General features: G+C 53.3%; 1 protein-coding gene across 2 annotated transcripts in view; it reads left to right on the plus strand.

The window, feature by feature from the left end:
* Positions 1–23,138, plus strand: part of PEPD (peptidase D) — a 139,678-nt gene that overhangs the window by 95,333 nt on the left and 21,207 nt on the right. For both annotated transcript variants that reach the window (XM_009194106.3, XM_009194105.4), the window contains exons 10-11: positions 18,102–18,170; positions 20,007–20,084. In XM_009194106.3, coding sequence (XP_009192370.3) covers positions 18,102–18,170; positions 20,007–20,084 — 147 coding nt within the window. The remainder of the gene's footprint in view (positions 1–18,101; positions 18,171–20,006; positions 20,085–23,138) is intronic.

The raw sequence follows: 23,138 nt of genomic DNA on the forward strand, positions 1-23,138 counted from the left end.
GGCCTCCAGGGGGGACCTGGACATTCAGACTTTGGGTGATCTCACCCCATGGTAGAGTTTCCTAATAGAGTCAGGGAAGAATTAGGCTTGAATTGCTTTTCTTTTCCTCCCTTTCCTTCCTTCCTTCCTTCCTTCCTTCCTTCCTTCCTTCCTTCCTTCCTTCCTTCCTTCCTTCCTTCCTCCCTCCCTCCCTCCCTCCCTCCCTCTGTCCCTCCCTCCCTCCTTCCCTCCCTCCCTTCCTCTCTTCCTTCTCTCTCCCTTCCTCTCTCCATCTCTCCCTTCCTTCACAGGATCTTGCTCTGTTGCCCAGGCTGGAGTGCAGTGGTGCAATCACAGCTCACTGCCTCAACCTCTTGGGCTCAAGCGATCCTCCTACCTCAGCCTCCCAAAGTGCTAAGCCACAGCGCCTGGCTGGATTGCTTATTTTTTACTTTGTCCACAACAATGGTACACTGTGGTTCCTCCAGCCAGGCTGAAGGTTTTTCAAGGAGCTCTGTGTGGGTGGCAGATGGCGTGCACTTGCGACCTCTGGTGGCAGCTTCCCGGTGTCGTCCTGGGTGGCGGCTGTGCTTGGGGAGTGTGCGCTGTGTCCTCTGGGCAGAACACATCAGGACAAGAAGCCCCTTGGGGCCAGTGGGTCGAGGCTGGGGCAAGGGGAGCAGGTCTTTGACAGGTAGCTTTCATTTCTTCCCAAAAGTATTTTCAAAATGAAAATAGCTTTACTCTGATAAAAAGATACATATGCCGGTAGGAAATCCAGTTAGTACAGAACATTATAAACAAGATAGGAAAAAAACCCTTTGATGCAGAGGCGCACAAAACCTTATTGCTCTAGCAAGCAGGCTTCCGGTCTCTCTGGGGCACAGACAGACGGGCTTTGATCTTCTGGGCTCACACTGGGCAGAGTTTGTGCAGCGGAAGTCTCTTCCCGGCAGTGAACTGGGGCACACTGGGGCTGCATCATAATCCACTTACCCAGACTGGCCCCGGAAGCCAGGTGGTTCCCAGTGTGAACGACATTGCAACCATCAACCCTACCTCGCCGTCTCTCGGGTGTCGAACTGACCGTCTACTTGGGGTAAACTCCTGCAAGTGGAATTGCTGGGAAAATGTTGGCGCCCAAGCCCAGTGCCATCTAGAAAAGTTGTTCTCCCTTCAAGGCTGGGGCTGGGTTAGTGTCTGGTGAGCAGGTACCATGTGCTTCCCGGGACTGTTCTCATTTAATCCCGTAGGGGGAGCAGAGAGGAGTGTAGTATCCTCTCTGCGCTGTAGAAACCCCGCAGTGGACAGATGGGTCTTAGAGGAGCCAGGTGGCCTCTCTCCAGAAGCCATGTTCTCAGCCAGTGTGCAGGACACCCCTCCTCCCAAACCATGAGTGCCAGTGTACCCACCCAGGCCTCAAGATTAATTGTGTTATTTCTGTTATTCACCTGTATCATTCTGATTAGGGAAAAGTAATACCCCATCTTTATTTTTGCTTATTTGATTACTGACGAGCTTAAGCTTCTCTTGTAAGTATTTCTTGGGCATTTATCTTTGTGGGTTGTCAGTCCCTTGCCCAGTTGCAATGGGGACATTCGTGAGTGACTTATTGCTTTGTAATCGGGCTCTTTGTATTATTGCTCTGTGTGTTGAAAATATTTTTCCCAATTTGATGTACAGAAATTGTAAATATCAGTTGTCACGTTGGTCCTTTCCTGTATAGTCTATGCCTTTGCGAGTCGCTTTTGCTGCTACCTCAATATAATCCAGTTATCAGCATGCTTTTTCTATCTCTATAGTCTTATGACTTTCCTTTAAATAATAGTTTTTGCATAATTATGAAATATTTCAGACACTGCTGTGTATAGTTTAATAGATAACTGTGTTTCTGCATGGTTTCGTTTTTTATATTTAATACGTTAACTGAGCTAAACTGCATTTAAGAATAATATATAAACAAGGATTCTAGCTTTTCTGCCCGTGCATAATGACTAAGTGACCTGTTGTCTTTGGAATAATGTCTTTGCCCCTCAATGTAAAATTCCACTTTTGCCGTATTCTAAATCCCCAGGTGTATTAGTCAGTATAGGGTAGCCTTTGGGGCAGTAACAACAGAAACCCAGATCTCGGTGGCTTGGCACAGTAAAGGCTCATTTCTTGCTCATGCTGCCATCTGTGGCTGGCCCAGTAGTTCTCCTCCAGCAGGGCTGCAGGGCTGCTTCCACTGCCCAACTCTGCCCCCTCTGAGAAGGAAGAGAGAGAACATGGAGAATTCACACCCACTCTTAAAAGCCATGGCCTGGAAGCAGCACGTGTCACTTCGTATTCCTCTTGGAATGAGAGTCAGTCCTATGGTCCCAGCCTAGCTGCATGGAGGCTAAGATACGTGCCCAGAAAGAGGAAGCAGAGTGAACACAGGGCTAGATCTCCACTCAGGGCTGCTCCTGGGCAGACGGGGTTTCGGCTGCCTGTGGATGTGTGTGCATATGCGCGTGTACATGTACGTGTGAATATTCACTTTGGATTGTTGGCATGTTCAAGCCTGCTATTCCTACCATCCGTTACCCTTTCTTCAGATGTTTACTGAGGACCTACTGTGTGCTCATCACTGTGACCAGCCTTGTGTGTGGGTGACATGGGCCTGCCTCTAGGAGTGCCCTTCAAGACTGGGAGGGAACGGGAGGGTGCCAGGCTGAAAGCTCTGCAGTGTAGGAGTGTGGGGAGGGGCTTGCATACAGAGGGCTTTTGGTGTTGAGACGGGGGAGAGGCCCCTTGGGGAACCCAGGGAGATTCCTGGAGAGGGGTATCAATGCCTGGCATGCGGGTGGTTTTCACTGGTAACTGGTGGTGAGCAGGAGGTGGAGCGTGAACATCATCCTGTCTCCTGAGGGGCAGCAGCTGCCGAGATTCCACTGAGACCCCTATAGCCATGACCTCCTGGTGGGAAGGTGGGCCAGGAGGGGACCTGTTAAAGACTGGCAGGTGGATGAGGGTCAGTGTGGAAGGCGTCTGATAGAAGGTGCTAGAAGTGGGTGGGCTTGGGATGGGTGTTGGTGTGGGTCCCGGAAGAGGGAGCTCGGGGTACGCTGGACAGGTGTATGATACCTGGGCTCCCTGTGGGGACCCAGCGAGGCACATCGGGAAGCCCGGCATCCGTGGGCTTGACTCCCTCTTCCGCATCCTCCAAGCCCTCCTCGGCACTGTGCGAATTTTCTAAATTACAGTGGGTGGCGCTGGTGAGATGCTTCAGAGTGTGTTCAGGGTGGTGAGTAAAGTCAAGGAACTTCCTGGCTCCTGACTATACAGGAGAGGGGCCCAGACCCTCATCACATAACGACCAGTTGTGTCTTCAAGCATGTCTCTTACAGGGTGGGGGCCAGGAGATCGCTGCCCAGAGCCAGTGCTTTGCCATGATCAGATTGCCGCCTGCCAGGATGGGTTGCCTACAGGCACTGTCGCTGCTGTTCACACACAGAATTCCTGCTAGCAATCTACTGGCTTTGGGGAGTAGTGTTAGTGTCATAAAGAAAGGATATTTAACTTTGTATCGATAGGCAAAGAATAATTAAGATATAATTAAAAGCACAAATTCTTCTAATTATTAGCCTTGTATAATGTATATTTAAAAACAAGACATCTGTTAAGGCTTCCTTTTGAATATATCCAGAAGCCAAAAGAGGGTAGCATTTTAATTAAAAATGGATTATTTCAAAACCAGTTTAATCATCCTGTCATCCAAAGACTTAGACCTTATTAATTAGCTATTGATAAATAGGTTTAAGCTACCCAAAAGTTGAATTCGCAGGAGTTATTCCTGGCATTCCCCGGTTGGAGGAATATTTTTTGGAACGTGCCCTGAGTCTCTGGGATGTCAGCAGCAAAGTTTTAGGACACGTGAGTTGGTTCTTAAATCGCCCCTCCCATCCTCTGTGGAGCCAAAGTGGACATCCTGCTGCAGTTGGGGACCGATGGGGGGCGCCTGGGGCTGTCCCACTTCCCCCACCTCCCACCTCTGTGCCACGAGAGGGTGCTGAGAACCTGGATGGTGGCATCCACACCGAGAGGTCCCCGATGGGGCACCAGGTGCAGAACGTGCTAGAAATGCCACGAGCCACGACAGCCTCCGCCTCCCCAGCGCCACGCTTGGAGCACATCCCCGGCCAAGGCACTCCTCTTTTCAGGGCTGATCTCTGTAGGGGCAGCGTGACTGCCACCCCCATTCATCATCTTAAGTAGATAAAGACTTTCAAAGTGATAAATAGCGTTCCTGTTGTTCCTTCAGCCAAGTGTGACTAAAATAACGTTTGGAGTCGTGAGTGAGGATGGAAAGGCTCATTAGAAGAGGGGTTGTCGGCAGTTCACGCTTAACAGCCGGTTCGCTGCCATAAAGCACAGCCGCACGTGGTGGAGGGGCCCTGCCCACCTAGGGCCCGCCCAGGCTGGCCCTGCCAGATGGTGTCTGGGCCTCCCTCCATGGCACATTTCCCTGCGTCCTGGGCCTTGTGGTTCCTTGATGCTTGGAAGAACCTTCTCAGGGAGGAGACATCTTTCACAGGCGTCTGTGGTCCTCGCTTCCTGCAGGTGCTGGGGATCTGGGGCTGCAGTGACCCGGCCCCTCCTGGTTCCCTCCAGCCTAATGGGATAACTGAGGTCACCTGCTGCATACTGACCCCTGGCTTGGCGTTGCCTCCCAGGTGACCAGGTCCCTGTATCCAGTGTCCTGTGCTCACAGCACCGAGAGTGGCTCTGTGTCCATGTGGACAGACTGCTTCTTCTCTCCTCTCCAGAACCCTCAGCGGAGGGCAGTAGGGAGGGAACTGGGTACTAGACCCCCAGGATGAACTGAGTGAGTTGCAGGGGCTGCCCAGAGCTGGGCCCAGGTGCGACAGTGCTTTAGAAAGGCATTGACAGGAAACAGCACTTTCCAGAGAAAGTTAGATCTGAAACGACACATTTGTGAAGTATTTTCAGATTGTAAGGCTGAAAAAGGAATTTGATGTTTAGAAATAAAGTAGTGCTGGACTCTTTCAACACAAAACAGAAAAATGCCCTAGAGGGAATCCAAAGTAAAGCACTTTCTTTTTCTCGAAGGGGTGACTCGAGGATTCTGTCCTCACTCTACAAGGTGGGATCTGGGTGTCTCCCACTGTTGGCCAGGCTGGAGTGCAGTGGCATGAGACCTGAGATCCTCTGCCAAACGTGTGCTCCCTAAATATTGAACCTGGGCCGGGCGCAGTGGCTCACACCTGTAATCCCAGGGCTTTGGGAGGCCAAGGTGGGAGGACCACTTGAGGCCAGGAGTTCGAGAGCAGCCTGGGCAACATAGCAAGACCCTGTCTCTACAACTATAAACTAAAATGAAATAAATACATTAGCCAGGTGTGGTTGTGCACGCCAGTAGTCCTAGCTACTCAGGAGGCTGAGGCAGGGGGATTGCTTGAGCCCAGGAGTTTGAGGCTGCATCCCGCCACCTGCCATGTGGGGACTTGGGGAGCTTCTGAACCAAAGGCCTTGCCCAAGAACGAAAAACCAGGCTTTTCCTCAAAGAAGTATTAAGGCGGAATCTCCCAGAGTTAGTCATTCCACAGGACACCCTGGCAGTTTCGGTCAAGTTCTTGTCCCACCTCTATTATTATCTGCTTAATCGTTTTCTTTCAATTGACTCGTTTTTTTTCCTTTAAATATATGTTTTAAGAGGCTTTTTATCCTCGTTATGAATGAAACCCAATCTAATTTGCCATTAACAGATGTTAACGCTTTAAAATAAATACCTAGTGCGTGAAGGAAATATGCTAGTGGAGTACCACATAATGTCATCCCGTGGATGGACTCGTATTGTGCTTTGGGAAATGTGAGCTCAAAGGCAGCCCCTTCCCTCCTCTTGCCCCTGCTCACCCCTCCAGAAAGCTCCCTGCATACCTGGCTTGCTTCCCCCACACCTTCCTGGGGAGGATGGAGACAGGGTGCCAGCGTTCCTTAGAGGGACAGTGGCCTCTGGGTTGTGTTGAACTAGGATTATCTGCCACTCTGGCAAGCCTTTTTGTTTGTTTGTTTGTTTGTTTGTTTGTTTGTTTTGAGACTGAATCTTACTCTGTCACCCAGACTGGAGTGCGGTGGTGCATTACAGATGTGCACCACCACGCCTGGCTAATTTTTGTATTTTGAATAGAGACAGGGTTTCACTATGTTGGTCATGCTGGTCTTGAGCTCCTGACCTCAAGTAATCCGCCCGCCTCATCCTCCCAAAGTGCTGGGATTACAGGTGTGAGCCACTGCACCTGGCCTCTGGCAATTCTTTTTGTTTCCTGGTCGTGTGGTTTGAGCCTCTCTGGATGTATCTGAGGGTAACCTGGTTTTTTGTTGTTGTTGTTTTTTTTTTTTTAAAGAGCTGGGGTCTGATATGGTTTGGCTGTGTGGATATTGAATCATGGGGGTGCTTCCCCCCATACTGTTCTCATGGTAGTGAATAGGTCTCATGAGATCTGATGGTTTTATAAGGGGAAACCCCTTCCACTGGTTCTCATTTTCTCTCTTCCTTGCCGCCATGTAAGATGTAACTTGCTCCTTCTTGCCTTCCACCATCATTGTGAAGCCTCCCAAGCCACATGGAACTGTGAGTCTGTTAAACCTCTTTTTCTTTATAATTACCCAGTCTCAGGTATGTCCTCATCAGCAGCTTGAAAATGGACTAATACAGGGTTTCACTATATCGTCCAGACTGGACTTAAACTCCTGGGCTCCAGCGATCCTCCCGCCTCATCCTCCTGAGTACACCACCACACATGCACCACCACACCGGCCTTCTGTTCGTTTTCAAAAGGGGTAGTTTTTGTTCTAGGGCCAAGAAAGGTGTTATGTCTGCGGTCGGCATGGACTAGTGAGATTGGGTCAGACATGAGCAGGTGTTGATCCCAGAATAAGTCAGAGAACAGTTGGCCAATGGTGCTTGTGTTTACACAGCTCTTCCCAGGCCTTCCAAAGCCGGAGCTCCCTCGCTTGCTCAGTGTGCCAAAACACAGGTCTAGAGTAACAGATTCTGAATTTCCCTCGAGGCAGGCACTGCGAGCTTTGAGTTTCTTCCTGCTCTGTGTTGTCAGCCTCCCAGGCACCAGTCGAGCTCTGCCCCTGATGTCCTGTCCTTCTTCCTGAAAATCAGTAGAGAAGGTACTTACTGGAGGGGGTCACAATGGGGCCAGCTGCATGGGGAGAGGGTGGACTTGCCCTGAAAGCCCCAGTGAGGGCAGTGGGAAGTCCCAGCACAGGAGCAGGTGACAGGTGCAGCCCCCAACCACGCTTGTTGTGTAAAGGATTTCTCTTTCAACAAGACGGTGCTCCAAGCCAGCGCACAAGGGGCAGTTAGTGAGAGCAAAGAAAATAATCAGATGGCATTCTGCCTCATGACCTACATCACAATAAATTCTAGGTTGATTGATTAAGTAAATGTGCAAACAAGAAGCCACAAAAGATAGAGTTTATATAATCATAGGGGTAGGGAACGACTTCTTAAAGGAAAAAGCCATAAAGAAAAAAATGTAACAGATCTAGCCAATAAAAATGTAAATTATCTGTCCAGAAATGCCATAAAGAAAATTAAGGAGCAAAGGGGAAACTTGTTACATAAATGATAGTCAGATCCACTGCCTGTGTTCTTCCTGTATAAATCCCTTAAGGATCAATAAGAAAATGATGAACATTCGCATTTTTTTTTTTAAAAAAAGGAACAAGTCATTCAGAAAGGAAGAAATATGAGGAAATAGACATATAAGCATGTTAAAATTTGTTAGTTCATCAGTGAAACAGTGTTTTACCCACCAGATTCCCAGTCCTGCGGGCAGACGGGCCCTGCGGTGTGCTGCTGAGGACCCCAAAATTCTTGAGTGTTCAGGGGTCCTTTTTGCAGAACATGCCCTGAGAATTGGAAATGTGCATTTGCTCAATAATCTCCCTTCTAGGAATTTAGCCCGAAGACAGTGAAGAGGCATAAGGCCATGGGTGGCCATCATACAGAGAGGCAGAAGCAGCCTCCATCTCTAACAGTAGGAAGTTGGTTAAGTAAATTAGAGGCTGTGGTGCTGCTCATACAGCCGTTTACTTATTCAGTCACTCAACAGAGGTATACCAAAGACTTGTGATGTGCCAAGCACTATTCCGGTCTCTGAGGGAAACTACAGTGAACAAAAAGATAAAGCTCAAGCCTAATGGGAGGCTAGAGATCAATGGATAGATGGGTGGATGGATGGATGATAAGTAGGTAAGTAGGTAGGTAGATACAGAAATAGATGCTCATCACCTTGATGATGGATGGATGGATGGATGGATGGATGGATGGATGGATGGATGGATAGATAGATAGATAGATAGCTGGATGGATAGTTGATAGGTAGGTGGTAGATATAGAAATAGATGATTGATAGAGTGATGGATGAGTAGATAGAATGATAAATGGATAGATACAGAAATAGATGATTGATAGAGGAATAGATGGATGGGTGGATAGATATAGAGGATGGATGGATGGATAGCTAGCTAGATAGATGGATAGATAGATAGATAGATACAGAAGGATGGATGGATGGAAGGATGGATGGATGGATGGATAGAGGGAGGGAGGGAGGGATGGATGATAAGTAGATTGACAGAAATAGATGGATGGATAGATATGAGGGATGGATGGATGGAAGGAAGGAGGGATGGATAGATAGATGGATAGATAGATAGATAGATAGGATAGATAGATACAGAAGGGATGGATGGATGACGGACAGATGCCATGATGGAGCGGACGCACGACGCGACTGGACAATGACGACTGATGAAGAACGGACAGACGGGCAGATGGACGGCAGATAGATGGACGGATGACGGACGGGACGGATGGATGGATGGACGGGACGGATGGCGGACGGTAAGTGGATGACGATAGGCAGATAGACACAGATGATGGACGGATGGACAGATGGCAGATGGGTAGATGGATGGTAGATAGAGGGATGGATGGATAGATGGATGGATGGATGGGTGGATGGATGGGTAGGTGGATGATAGGTAGATAGATGATAGAGTGATGGATGGATGGACGGATGGGTAGATGGATGATAGGCAGGTAGGTAGATAGATGATAGAGCGATGGATGGATGGGTAGTTGGATTGCAGTTAGGTAGATAGGTAGACATAGAGTGATGGATGGATGAGTAAATGGATGATAGGTAAGTAGATAGATGATAGATGGATAGATGGATGATAGGTAGGTAGATGATAGAGTGATGGATGGATGGGTAGATGGATTATAGGTAGGTAGGTAGGTAGATACAGAGTGATGGATAGATGGACGGATGGGTAGATGGATGATAAGTAGGTAGATGTAGACAGATGATTGATGGATTGATGGATGGATTGATTGATGCTAGATAGGGATAGCTAGATAAACATGTCAGATGGTGGTGAGGGTTGCAGGGGAGGGAGCTACCTTTATCCAGGGACTCAGGATGCCTCCCTGTGAAGGGGAGGAGAGACCTGAAGCGGGAGAGAGCATGCTATGGCTGTCTGGGGTGGACACTCCAGACAGAGAGAAAAAACTGATCCAGTGGCCTGGTGGGAACTTGCCTGGCAGCTCCAGGAGCAGCGAGGAGTTCAACTAAGAAGACAAGACATGACAGGGGACTAAGGGGGAGGTGGGCTGCCGATAGGAAGCCACGGTTGGTGTGAGCAGAGGAGTCCTGTGATTCTACTTAAGTTGTGGAAAGATCTGTTTGTGGAACACACTCTGCAGGGGACAAGGGCTGAAGCAGGGCGGCCAGCCAGACCACCATCACCATTCACCGTCCCCAGCCACCGTCGCCATCCCCGAGGGAGAGAGAACCATGGCCTGCACCAGGGAGGGCGCAGTGGTGGTGGAGAAAAGTGGTCAGATTCTGGACATAGTGACGGCATTAAAAATAAAAATAGGCCAGGCACAGTGGCTCACACCTGTAATACCAGAGCTTTGGGAGGCCGAGGTGGGAGGATTGCTTGAGCCCAGGAGTTCCAGACCAGCCTGGGCAACATAGTGAGACCCCCATCTCCACAAAACATAAAAAAAATTAGCTGGGCATGGTGGTGCATGCCTGTAGTCCCAGCTACTCAGGAGACTGAAGGGGGAGAATCACTTGAGCCCAGGACTTTGAGCCTGCAGTGAGCTGTGATTGCACCACTGCACTCCAACCTGAGCGACAGAGTGATACCCTTTCTCTAAAAGTAAAAATGAAAAACAAGAATAAAAAGTACATACATGTATCTGTGGATAAGGAAAATGTTGTTTAACAAGAATCTTCAGTGGGTCAGCCCAGCCCCTGCGCTGGACCGGGTGAGGCTGTTTGTCCTTGCAGACTTGTTTCAGCCCAGTTTGGGTCCCATTCACAGGTATGGAGGGGAGGAAGTTTCAGGACAATGACCACGTAGATACGACTACTCAGAAAACCTGTTGGACTTTGTCTATAAAGCTGACCCCCCCAAAACCCTGTGACACAGCATTTCTACTCCTGGCTGTTTGCTCAACCAGAGATGCATACATGGGCCCCAAAAGACTGTACAAGAACATTCATGACTACACCACCCATAATAGCTACGATCTGGAAACAACCCGAATGCTCACCCACAGAAGGATGGAGAAACACACGGGGGCCCACCCCCGCAGCAGAACACAGGCCAGCAGTGAGAACCAACCAGGGACTGCTGCCCACCTAGACGGCTCCACAAACATGAGCAGCGGAAGCAGCCAACACAAAAGAGACCATATTGTTTGACTCCGTTTACATGAAGTTCAAAAATAGGCAAACTAATCTATGGTGATAGGAGTTAGGCTACCCCTGGGGAAGAGAGACTGACCAGGAGTATGGCCAGGCACGCAGGCGTGTGCAGGTTGTGCCGGGCCATTGTGCTGTGTCTGTAGGATTTGGGTTCTTTTCTGTAGGTACATCTTACTTCCGTAAAAAGGTGAGTTTGTTTTTTGTTTTTTTGGTTTTTTTTTTAATTACAGCTTGCTTATTTATTTATTTATTTATTTATTTATTTATTTCAAGACTGAGTGGCTTTGTCACCCAGGCTGGAGTACACTGGCGCGATCTCGGCTCACTGCATCCTCCGCCTCCCAAGTTCAAGCAATTCTCCTGTCTCAGCCTCCCACGTAGCTGGGATTAAGGCACCCGCCACCATGCCTGGCTAATTTTTGTATTTTTAGTAGAGACGGAGTTTTATCATGTTGGTCAGGCTGGTCTGGAACTCCTAACCTCGGGTGATTCACCCACCTCGGCCTCCCAAAGTGTTGGGATTACAGGCGTGAGCCACCGAGCCCAGCCACAGCTAATTATTTTTAAAATAATTATTAAATATTAATCTGTGTTTATATGTTTAGAAAAGTGCCTGGAAGGATGTTCCACAAAATATTGGCTAGAGACGATCTCTGGGTGTTAACATGATCAGGGCTTTTTTTCTTTGTGCAGAGGATTTCTAAGACTTCTCCACGTACACATAAAACATAAGTATATTACAGTCTGACGAGCCAGAGCTTTGGGGACGGAGAAGGAGATAGAATGTTTTATCCAGTAACTGATCCGAGGAACTCAGAAACTCAACCTAATCAAGCACGTTGAAAATAAAGGGGAAGATTTGTTAATTGAATGTCATGTTATGTCCTCAGTTATGCTTAATACAAGATAGGCAATTTAGAATTCCCAATTATCCAATTAAAATGCTAATTATCTCGTGCCTTGATAAGGCAGCTCTTAGAGAGAGGGTGAGATGCTCCTGTCTGTCGTGTCTCTTCCTCCTGCTGTGACCGCTGCCGTCTTGGCCGCTGCCCTTGCCTGTGATTGGCGGATCCCCCCCTTCTGGGCGGGGCCTCAGTATCCCAGGCCTCCCCCAGACCCCAGCTCCTGCTTTCCACCAGCTGGCCTGGGGTGCCTTCGCCCAGGACTTGGTGGGCCAGTTGTCCTTGCAGACCTCTTTCTACTCAGTTCAGGCCTCGTGCATGGGTGCGAGGTCAGGGCCCCAGAAGGCGTTAGTCATGGCATCACCCACTGCCAGTGTTTATGGAATTGAAGTTTTTCCCAGCATCTTCTTCAGCCTTCACAGCAAGCCCCGAGGTCAGCACTATTCCAGCCCCCACCTACTGACAGACTTGAGGTTTCAGAGGCATCCGGGTCAAGACCATATGCTTTGCAGTTGGAGACCCTGCATGGACTCGAAGCCTGAACACGGATTCAGTGGGTTTCCTGACCCCAACCCGTCATTGTTCTGAGCTGCAGCATCTTCCTCTGTGCAGTGGGAAAATCCCTGAGTCCCAAAAGGGTTGTTGTCATGCTAAGTGCTGCAGTTGACTGTTCAGTTTTTCTTACTGGAGCAGCTACACAACCTGCCTCAAGCATCAGACTGAGTGGGCAGCAGGGCCTGGATTGGATCAGTCTGCCCACCCCTCCCCACAATGCAGTGCCTTGTGGGTCCCCCTTGGCAGGAGCTGAGTAGTCAGGGAGAGTGACCTGGGCGGCAGTGGGGCTCTAGGAGTGTGACTTCACCTGATTGGCCACGTGGAGATGGTCCATACAAGCCCAAGACGCCTGGCCCCATATACCCTGTGACCATGCCGGCTGGCCTTCGGGAAGTCCTGGTAGGAGGGTGTTGCCCCAGGTCAAACCGTCTCTGTCTGTAGACCAGGACTGGGGTGGGAGCAGCGAGAGGAGGGAGTGAGGAGCTCCGGGCAGCAGAGCAAGCTGCTGAAGCCGAGCACCGCATCTGCTGCAGACAGCCTGTGTCTGACGCTGCCGTGTTGGTGCCGGCTACACGGTGATGCTGACCAGCTAGCACCAGTTTTATTAATCATGCATTTCTGCCTTTAGTCCGAGGCTTCAGGTCAGTCCCTTCTTGGTAACACTTCACGTGAATGCCTCTTGCTCATTTCAGGCACTTGGAGCCTTAGTGGGTGTTCATTCCTAGCTTTCTCTCTGTTTGTCCTCATGCTGGGGCCTGGGGAAGGGGAGGCATGGGACAGCCCCCCAGTTCACTGCCAAGTCCCAGTGCCTGTTCTTTGGGAGACCCACAGGGAACAGTGCTAAAGGAGCCGGGACCCGCCTGGGAGTTGGGGCAGAGCCTTGGATAGGTCGCTGGTACCACCCAGGCGGTGATTCCAAGGGTAGGGCTTGGGCGCCTTCGCCTGTGTCTTCTGATGACTCACTTGGTCACCGCAGAAGAAGGGCGTGGAGCAGCTCCCCTCCTTCCATGGGAATTCAAGAAGAATGTAGCACGTGCTTCTAGTTGCATGCAAAAGGAGCTATGCCGGGGCTCCACCGGTAGAAACATCCGGTTTTGGCTCCAAGTCCTCCATAGTGGCTGCTCCCCCTTTGGGGACCGTAAGACACCCTCTGCTCGGCCCCAGGTGTCTCAGGGCGTTCCTTGCAGGACTGCATGGCCCTTATTCCGAAAAGGATTTTCCTTTAGTAACTGGTGTATCACGTTAATTACACAATTATGGTCATGTATACCCAGAAAATATCGCAGCAATTACCTAAAATAAATGAATGTGAATTATAAGCAACTTAGTGCTGAGACAGCTAGACACAGCATAACTGCTTGGCCCCAAACATCAGGAGGTACTTCTCACCCTCTGTGGCTCTCTCCCTCTTACACTTCCCAGGCCCACCCCGGGAAGGTGGGGACCTTGGGTCAGCTCTCTGAGGGTGAGGGGCAGCCGTGAAGGGATGGTGGGCACAGGCGCCCTCTGTCCAGCCAGAAGCCTGTCTGTACGCACGTGTCCCAGTAGCTGGTGCAGAGGACACACCTCCGCGTTTTCCCTGGTGAACATTCTGGAGACGCTGGGAGTGTGTGGGCCCAGCAAGGACTTCTGTAGAGAACTTGGCTGCCTGGAGGGTGCGGGAGTGGGTGTCCGGGCCGTGGACCTATGCAGATTCTCTTTGGTTTTAAAGGAATAGTCAAGAGGCTGCTTCTCAACGCCTGGCACAGGATGCCCACGACCTCCTCTCCTGCTGCCTGAGGAGGGATTCCCCATTCTCCAGGCTCCCTCCAGGCCTCTGAACAGTGACCGCGATGGCTAGGTCACTGTACACAGAGCTCCTTGGGTGCCAAACACTATTCTGTATACTCCATGTATGTTAAATCATTCGACTGACATAGCAGCCCTGGGAGGGAGGCACCAGTATCATCCCCATTTTACAGATGAGGAAACTGAGGCACGGAGAGGCCATTCAGCTGGCCAGCGGCAGAGCCAAGATTTGCCCTTGAGGTTGGTGTTGAGTCCCAGAAGGCTGGGTAGGTGAGGCCCACAGCAGGGAGCCCAGCACAGGGACTGGGGTGCGGAACACACTCTCCCCACCTCAGGTTTGTAACCCCATGTCCCGACTACCTGCTTTCCTAAGCCCTCTGCCCAACTGAGGGGGTTTCACTAGCTCTGCCTATTTTTGCTCCCAAGCTCCTGTTCCCAGCCCAGCCTCCCCGCTCCACCTCTTGAGTACCTGAGATCCATTGAGGCCCAGCCGGGGAAAGGGAATGATGTGGCCTGGGCCGCCCCTTACACCGCCTCACTGACCTCTTCGGCACCACCCCACCCGTGCTGGAGGCACATAGCTTGGTTGACACTTGCTGCCAGGCAGCCCTTCCACCGCTGTCTGGGCAGCTGCAGCATTTTTATAGGACTGTGGTCCGTCTTCATGTTAGGTGATAAACTTCTGAGGGCAGGAGCTGGGCCGTGTGCCCGGGAGCGCTCCACGGGCTGGATTTGTGGGTCCCAGCGGGAGGCCCAGCGACACGGTCTCTGGGGACCCCATTCCTGCAGATCTGGGTCTGGGAACTTGCTGCTCCTGCCCCATTTGTCATCTCTTGGCACTGACAGATGTGCCTGCCCCCCTGACACTGCAGTAACTCCATCCACCTCATTGTTCACCACTCACCTAGATTCCCCCTGGTTGCTCAAGGGCTCTCTCACTTAGGCCTGGATACAAGCCTCTTCTAACCGAGTCTTGCTTGGGAGAAATTTACAGGCGAAGGTGTTAGAGGAATGGCCACGTAAGGAAAAACAACGGGGCCCAGACGGCAGCCAGGATGTCGTTGGCTGGGACTTAGGCAGACCACGGCCTCCTCTCAGCCAATCAGGAAGCCCCCTCCTGCTGCTGGGGAGGAGGTGCACGCTGGGCTTGAGCCTAGCTGGGGTGTGTGCGCCACCCCATCCGCCTTCCAGGTGAGCAGGAGGGAGCAGGGGCTGTTAGACCCAGCTGGACCCGGGCTGCATGGGCTGCACGTGTGAGTCACAAATTTATGGACGGAGCCTATGGAGATGGTTGCAGAGGGGCGGTGGCACTCCTGCCTGTCTTGCTGGCTGCTGCCCTCTGCTGGAGAGCCTGTTCCGGGTGTTAATTATTTTGGGTGGGTAGTAGCTAGCGTGCTCCAGGGATGAGTTGGCTGGACCCCTCCTGCCTCGCACTTGGAGGAGTTCTGATGCTGCCGCTGCCATGGCATGTTGGCCATCCGTGGAACAGGCTGTCAGCCTGTCCTCATAGCCCACACTTGCTCCTGGTCAACCCAGCACCACTCGCCGAGCTCTGGCCCAGCTGTGCGGGGGCTGCACGTTGCCTCCGCATCAAGCATGGGCAGCGGTTTGGAGCATCCACCCCTCAGTGTGCACTCCTTGAAGATTAAACTGTGCCGGGCTCACACGTATCCACAGGCCCCTGTGCCGCCACATCTGCCCAGAACTTGGGTGCCCTTGTGTGTCCACACCCCAAGCCCAAAGTCTGCAGAAAGCGTGGGCTCGTTTTGCCCACCAGTTATTGCCACCAAAGCACCAGTGTGTCCTCGAGTTGCGTCAGAAAAGGTCATTTAAAACAAAATTCAGGGCTGAAGTCCAGTGTGAAGCATTTCAGCCTCTTACAGGCTAGCGTGAATATCCAACACGTGGTGCTCCTCCTCTTTCCAACTCCTTCCTGTGGAATAGTGTGTGGAGTTGTCAACGTGGCTGGCAAAGGTGACCGATGTCAGGCCGCACTTCGCAGGTGAAAACTGGGTCAGCCTTTCTTTAGTTTGATGCTTCTGTGAGCTGTGCCTTCGTGAAAGTACTATTTTTTTCTTAAAAAGCAGCAAAGGCATTCAGAGACAGTTGTCTCCACTGAGTGGGTTATGCAGGGGGAAGCTTGCTGCAGGCGAGAGAGCCAAGTTTCCTCACTGCCTCCCCTTTCTGATTTTTTTATTGTATTGATTGATTGATTGATTGATTTTTTAAGAGATGGGGTCTCACTGTGTTGCCCAGGCTGGTCTTGAACTCCCAGCCTCAAGCAGTCCTCCAACCTTGGCCTCCCAAAGTGCTGGGATGACAAGTGTGAGCCACTGCGCCCAGCCTGCCTCTCCTTTGTTGTAGAATATGTGAGTTCCTCTGTACATGCAGGTGGCGTCTCTGTCCCTCTGCCTGTCTTTTCTGAAGCCAGCCAGTCCCAGTGCAGCCCGTGGTTGTCTGCAGGTCACTTGTCCCACAGAGGCCCTCTGTCCCCATCACATCGAGAATGACCATGTGACCCCCGAGCTTCACTTCTGTTGGTGCAGGACCACATCTCCCAGAGCCAAGGGAGCACCCCTGTTCGACGGCGTCGGTCAGGCCTCTTCTTGGGCTGTCTGGGAGGGCGCCACAGAGGTGTGCAGTGGCTTCTGAGGCCGCCTCTCTGGCCTGACACACAGGGCTTGCCACATGGAGCACTGGCCTTGCCCACCTTGGTAGGAACGTGCCTGGACTGTGGCGAAACTCAGCGCTGAGACTCCCAGGAGGTGGAAGCGGCCTCCTGAGCGCTTACACCACCAATTCTGGGGGCTGGGGGCGGCTGAGGAGGGGAGCGTGTGGCTTCCTTGCCTCCCTGGCAGTTCCTGAAATCCTTTATTTTCAGGAAATATTTCACTCACAGATACCCAATTATCCTGTGAGGTTTGGAAGGCAAGTCTGAAAGCCGATTGAATCTACCACAGCCATTCCTGCATAACAACTGCTTAATACCCAATCATGACAATTATACGTAATTTGTGTTGACAGTGCCTAGAAGACGAAACTCCCCCGTATGGACGTTCTCTAAGGCAGGACTGGAACGTGCAGGGCAGGACCGCCACGTGGTGTGCCCTCGGGCGGCCGCAGTGACTGCCCTGGTTGGGGGTGGGCAGGTGGGGGCCACCTGGGCCTACCTCACCTGGTGGCAGGTGGACCAGCTGTGGTCTGGCAGGAAAGCTATTGCGGAGGCCTCAGGGAGGGGGTGAGGGCAGCTCCCCACCACCACACCCCTCACCAGCTGGGTTCTGCAGAGGAAGACCAGGGCAGAATGACTCAGTCCCTTGGAGCTCAAAGACCCATGCAGCGACTGTGCTACCATCCGCCGTCCTAGAGGCCTCCCCGGTGCTGGCTCTGGGCTCAGCCTGGGGACCGGGGCTTGTCTTTCTCTCCAGACTTGGCTGTGGCCCCACCTGCTCAGGGTGGGAGCTTGTGGAGGGGGCCCAGCGAGCATGTGGCTTGTTCCAAGGAGGGAGAAGCAGGATGTGTGCCCCAGGCCTTGCCTCTCCCACATCGCTGAGGACCACCCTGCTCTGCCCCACCTGCAGGAGGCCTGTCCCTCACCCCTTCTGCCCACAGCTCCTGTGCCCTCTCCCCAGGTGAGCACAGGCCGTGCATCCAGCCCCTCCTGGCAGGGTGGGTGGTGGCCACTGGGCACAGAGTCATAGTGAATCACTTCCTCCAACTCTGCAGAAATGTGTGACCTCTGCCCCAGCCCGGCTTCCCCCAGGGCCCAGGCTCCGGAAGTCCCATCTGTCCTGATGTGCCTGGGAAGCCACTCGCCATGGCAGGGGAGGCTGGCGAGCTCCTCCGGCACATGGCTGCACCCTGCTGGGCCCCCAGCTTCCCCGTCACTCCACACTGGCCTCAGATTCTGCAGCCTGTGACTGACCCCCAGGCTGTAAGCCTCACAGACTCACACTGAGAGTTTGGACCATTTTGGGGCCACAGCAGGGGAGGACATGGGCCGAGGGCCTTCTCTTGGGGTTCATGGGGCTTGTGGAGTGGGGTATACCTGCTCTAATGTCCCCACCCTAACGCATCTCTCCCCCTGCAGCCTCTTCGAGCACTACTGCTACTCCCGGGGCGGCATGCGCCACAGCTCCTACACCTGCATCTGCGGCAGGTAAGTGGGGCACCCTGGCTCCCCTGGGGGTGACCAGTGGGAGGAGGTAGGGCAGTTAGTGAGTGGGGGGCTCCACCATCCCCCAGCTCAGCCACACTTGCTCACTCACACGCCCACACCAGTGCCTGGCCCAAGCTTGGAAGTCGCTCCTCGCTCCCAAGACTCCAGGAGCTGAGATGACCTCTGCCTGCAGGACCTGGCACTGGGTGAAGGAGGGAGCATGGCTTGCCCATTGCAGAGAGGCTGCTTGGCATCCCCTCCCTCCTGTCCCCAGCTGGTCAGCACAGCAGCTAAGCACAGGAAGGCTGCTCCTCCACACGGGCACACATAGACCGTGTGGGGACCGGGCTGTGAGCTCAGGCTGGGCAGCTTCTGTGTGCGGCAGGGGTGGCGTGTGGAAGGGTCAGTGCAGAAAGCGGTGGCAGTGTGTCCGTGTGTGGGTGTGGCTGCATGGGGACCAGTGCTGCTATATGTGGGTGTGCATGTCACTGTTGGTGTGCCTGCTCATGGCACATGGTGGCGAGGGGCAGGGCTCTGTGTGGGTGTATGTGTGCTTGGGTGTGTGCCATCAACACATGGCTGGGTGTGCTTGGAGGCACACACATGGTAGAAATGACCGTGATACGGGATCACTGCCATGCTGTCCGGGCCATGCACAGCAGCGTGTGTCCCTTTGGGTGTGTCTGCCCCCACATGCATCCTGGCTGTGGGCGTGGACCGCTCATCTCCTGGGCTCTCCCAGCCAATCTCGCTGCTCTCTGCCCGGGCTCTGCCCCTCGAGTCTGGCCCCTGCCCCGCCAGGATGGAGCCGGGCAGCTCTGCCAGTGTGCACGTCCCTGGCACATGAATAATACATGTGAACATCTCAGTCCTTGGAAATGTTCTCGTCTGGTGGATGGAGAGAAAATCATTATTTCTACTTTTATGATTCCCGAGGCTTCTGAGCAGGGCCATAAATATTACACCCAGGTGGGATTTTTTCCCCCCACTTTGGACAGACTTAAGTCCTTTTTTTCTTAAAGGCATCGCTCATTAGGGAAGCCACCTCGGGCAGAGGAGCGAGGAGCCTCTTGGTTTCCTGTCTCTGCAGCCCAGTCAGGATGCCAGGGCGGCTCCAGGACAGCCGGGGCTCTTTCCACAGGCCCTCTCTCCTTTGGCTACCAGGAAAGGAGGGCTTCTGTAGGGCCCTTCTTCAGGCCCAGGAACTGCTGTTTCTCCTTTTTTGCTCTTTTTTAAATTTAAAGACAGGGTCTCCCTCTTTTGCCCAGGCTGGAGTGCGGTGGCATGATCATAGCTCACTGCAGCCTCCACTTCCCAGGCTCAGGTGATCCTCCTAGCTCAGCCTCCTAAGTAGCTGGGATTACAGGTGTGAGCCACCACACCCGGCTAATATTTTTGCATTTTCTGTAGAGGTGGGGTTTCGCCATGTCGCCCAGGCTGGTCTCGAACTCGTGGGCTCAAATGATCCACCGGTCTTGACCTCCCAAAGTACCGGGATGACAGGTGTGAGCCACCACACCCAGCCCATTGCTAAGCTTTACGTGTGCTCCACGTGGTGCCCATATCCCAGCCCAGAGGGCAGCTGCCTAACCACGCTTTCAGCCGGGAGGCTCTGCCACAGACTGAGGCTGGTTGCCAGCCATGTGGCTGCGGGGTGACAGGGCCACCATGTCCCCCAGCCTCCCTTCTGGCTGTGGACCTGGTCCAGCCATGCCTGGGCCTCTGCTGGAGGTAGGGACAGTGCTGCCCATGGGCAGGGGGTTGGGCATCCATCCCCTCCTCCAGAGCCTGCTGCATAAGAATGGGCTTTGATCACCCTCCCCTGGCTCTTTGCAGTGGTGAGAACTCAGCCGTGCTTCACTACGGACATGCTGGGGCCCCCAACGACCGAACGATCCAGAATGGGGACATGTGGTAAGTAGGGCCACTGGCCCTGGCTCTGTGTGTGAACAGCCAGGCCAAGGTTGGACTCAGCTTCAAGATGGACCAGAAGCCTCTGGGTCCCTGTCCTGAGAGGGCTGACCACAGCAAGTCCCTGGGCCTCTTGGCCCAGATTTCTCTGCCAAGGCCATCGGGCTGCGTGGTGCCTTCTCCAGGGCCAAAAGCCTGCACCACCCCAGGGAGCACTGAGAGAGAGGGTGCAGGAGAGGGGCCCCCCACCGATGGTTTCCTGTGGGCCCTGGGATTGTGGGCTCTCTGAGGGTGCCTGAACCATCCCCAGCCTCTGCCCAGGCTGTCCTCTCTGTTTAGGGGACATCACGCTCACATCTTTATGTCTTGGTCTGGAGCTGGGAAGACCCCAGGGAGCCTCCCACGCTCTGAAACCTGCCATCCTCCTGCCGCAGGAGCCCATGGCCTGTGCGGCCCTGCATTCAGCAAGTCGGCGGTACTGACCTGCGGCTGTGTGCAGGGCTTTCCTGAGCACGATTTGATGTGCTCACAGCTCTTCACAGAAGCCATGACAAAGAGATGTGGGCAGGCCCTGTGGCCTCCGCCCCTCGGGTAGGCTCTTGTCTCATTGGAGGACTTGCAGTCCTACCCACAGCTCCTCAGTGTTCAGGACAGAGCAGCTGGGCTGCCCCAGGGCGGGGAAGGGGTGTGTGAGTACCTGTAGCCTGGCCCCTGCTCAGTCCCTCCATGTTCTTTGCCTGTCCCCTGCACGTCCAGATGTCAACCAGGGCCAGCCTAGGCAATGCAGAGCTCCTGAGAGCTGCCCCAATGCTGGGACCGTGGCTCTGTCTTGGCCCTGGTCCTGGTCCCACACAAGCCCTGTCTTGGCCTCCCCACATTTCACCGTAGTCACTGACCAGCAGAGGAGGTGCCTTATCCCTCCCAGTTCTTTGGTGCCCTTTCTTCTATGGCGGATGCACCTGAACAAGCCTCCCGCAGAGCCCTCTGCCCCCCAGCAGCGTGGCGTGTCCTCTCAGGCCTGTGTCGTGCCTGGCTGGGCTGCTTCCGCCTCCCCATCAAGGAGCCATCCCAATGTGCCAGCTCCTTCAGCAGGAGTTCCTGCGATAGCTGCTCACGGGCCTGGATCCCGCCTTGCCCTACGGCAGGTAGTGGTGGGAGCCCATCCCCAAGAATCCCCAGACATGCCCACTGAAGGACAGGAACATACATGCCCAGACCTATGGACAGACAACCAGCTGCCCAGAGAGCCACCGAGCGTTGAGCTGTCAGGGCCGAGTATTTGCGGGAACACACTGAGTCTCGGGGTCCTCCCTGCCCTTGGGCACATGGCCTGCTGAGACTGCCCGAGCTCCCTGCTCACCCAGGTCCATAACTGATGAGCTGTTCCAGCTCGGGCCACGCTGACAGGAGCCCAGCTCGCCCTTGGGTGGGGCCAGCACATGCTGCAGCAGTAGGGCTGTGTTAGGAACACAGCAGGTTGAGGGGGCAAACGGAGGCAGGCCGGTGGAACTGCTGCCCACTGCGCGCTGGGTCTCAGTGGACTCCCTGGCCTGCCCGACAGCACTGGCTCCGTGGATCCTGGTTCAGTCTGGCACCACAGTGAGCCCCACAAACGGTGGGGCTGGGCACCCACCATGCTCGGGGCTGGGAGGGTCAAAGCAGAGCTCAGCTCTCCTCCTGCACGTAGCCTGGGGCCCCAAGGTGACCGTGCCCTCCCTCTGCGTCTCTGTGGATTTTTTCACCCGCTTCTCACCCTGATCCTGCAATGTAGGCACCTCACCCCATGTGTGGGCCAAGGAGGGCACCAGGCCCAGTTGAGGCCAGAGGCACTTAGGGAAGGAATTGGGAAACTCAGACTTGGCTCAGCAGGGGACTAGAGCAGGAGAGGGTGGCAGCCCTGCCCCCATACCGTGGATCCACCAGTGGCTCCAGAGACCACCTGCCCTCCTCCTGAAACTTTTCTTTTTAAGACACAGTGTTGCTCTGTCTCCCAGGCTAGAGTGCGGTGGCACAGTCATAGCTCATCACAGCCTCGAACTCCTGAGCTCAAGTGATCCTCGCACCTCAGCCTCCCAAGTAGCTGAGACTACAGGTGCAAGCCACCATGCCCAGTGAATTTTTTTATTTTTGATATTAAAAAGACAGGGTCTCACCATGTTGCTCAGGCTGGTCTGGAATTCCTGGGCTTAAGTGATCCTCTTGCCTCGGCCTCCCAAAAGTGTAGGGATTACAGATGTGAGCCACGGTGCCCAGCCCTGAAACCTTTTCTGACGCTCTTTAACCCTGTAGCCCATTCTGGCTGGGCCAGGAGGACAGGACATGGGAACCCAGTCTCAGGGCAGAGGCAGGCACCCAGCCACACCAGTGGGTCCCCACAGTCCAGGGGGCACTTCTGGGTGGCTGGAGAGCCCTGTGCCAGAGCCACGTGGCCATGAGCTTTTCTCCTCTGTGGGCTCAGCACACCCCAGAGGAAGTGGCTGCTCCTTTATGACCCTCTTTATCTGCCCCAGAGAGGGTCCTCACCCTGTGAGAGGCTAATCCCAGGTGCTGTGGCCTCGGCCCTCTGGGACAGCACATGGCACCTGCATCTCCCGGCTGCAGCTGTAAAGGCAGGAGTGATCCGAGGATGTGAATGCCAAGTCCAAATTGGTGATTTGATTTTTCTAGTGCTGACTTTGAAATGTAGCCAGTAGAATAATTATGAGTTTATTGTAGTCAATTTATTATGCAGCATTTAGAACAACATGTTTTGTTGATTACTGCTACTGCCAGATTGCTGGCGGCATTTATAATCCATTGTTGTATTGAAATTGATCTGCCAAGCGCCTACTGCGTTCGGTAAATAATAAATCACTCTGTTATCCCAACATAAAAGCCACGATACTTCATCCTAAGGTATGAAACTAAAGCATGAGCCCAGCATAGAATTCCCCCTGAAGCCGAGCGCCTCCCAGAGCAGCGCACCTGCTGCAATGGCCTGCTTTAGGTTTTAGTCCTTTGACTGGGTGAAGATACCCCAGAGATATTTTAACTTCTAGGAATGGGATTTTGCAGGGA

Source organism: Papio anubis, chromosome 20 (genome assembly GCF_008728515.1).
Source record: "Papio anubis isolate 15944 chromosome 20, Panubis1.0, whole genome shotgun sequence".
NCBI lineage: Eukaryota > Metazoa > Chordata > Mammalia > Primates > Cercopithecidae > Papio > Papio anubis.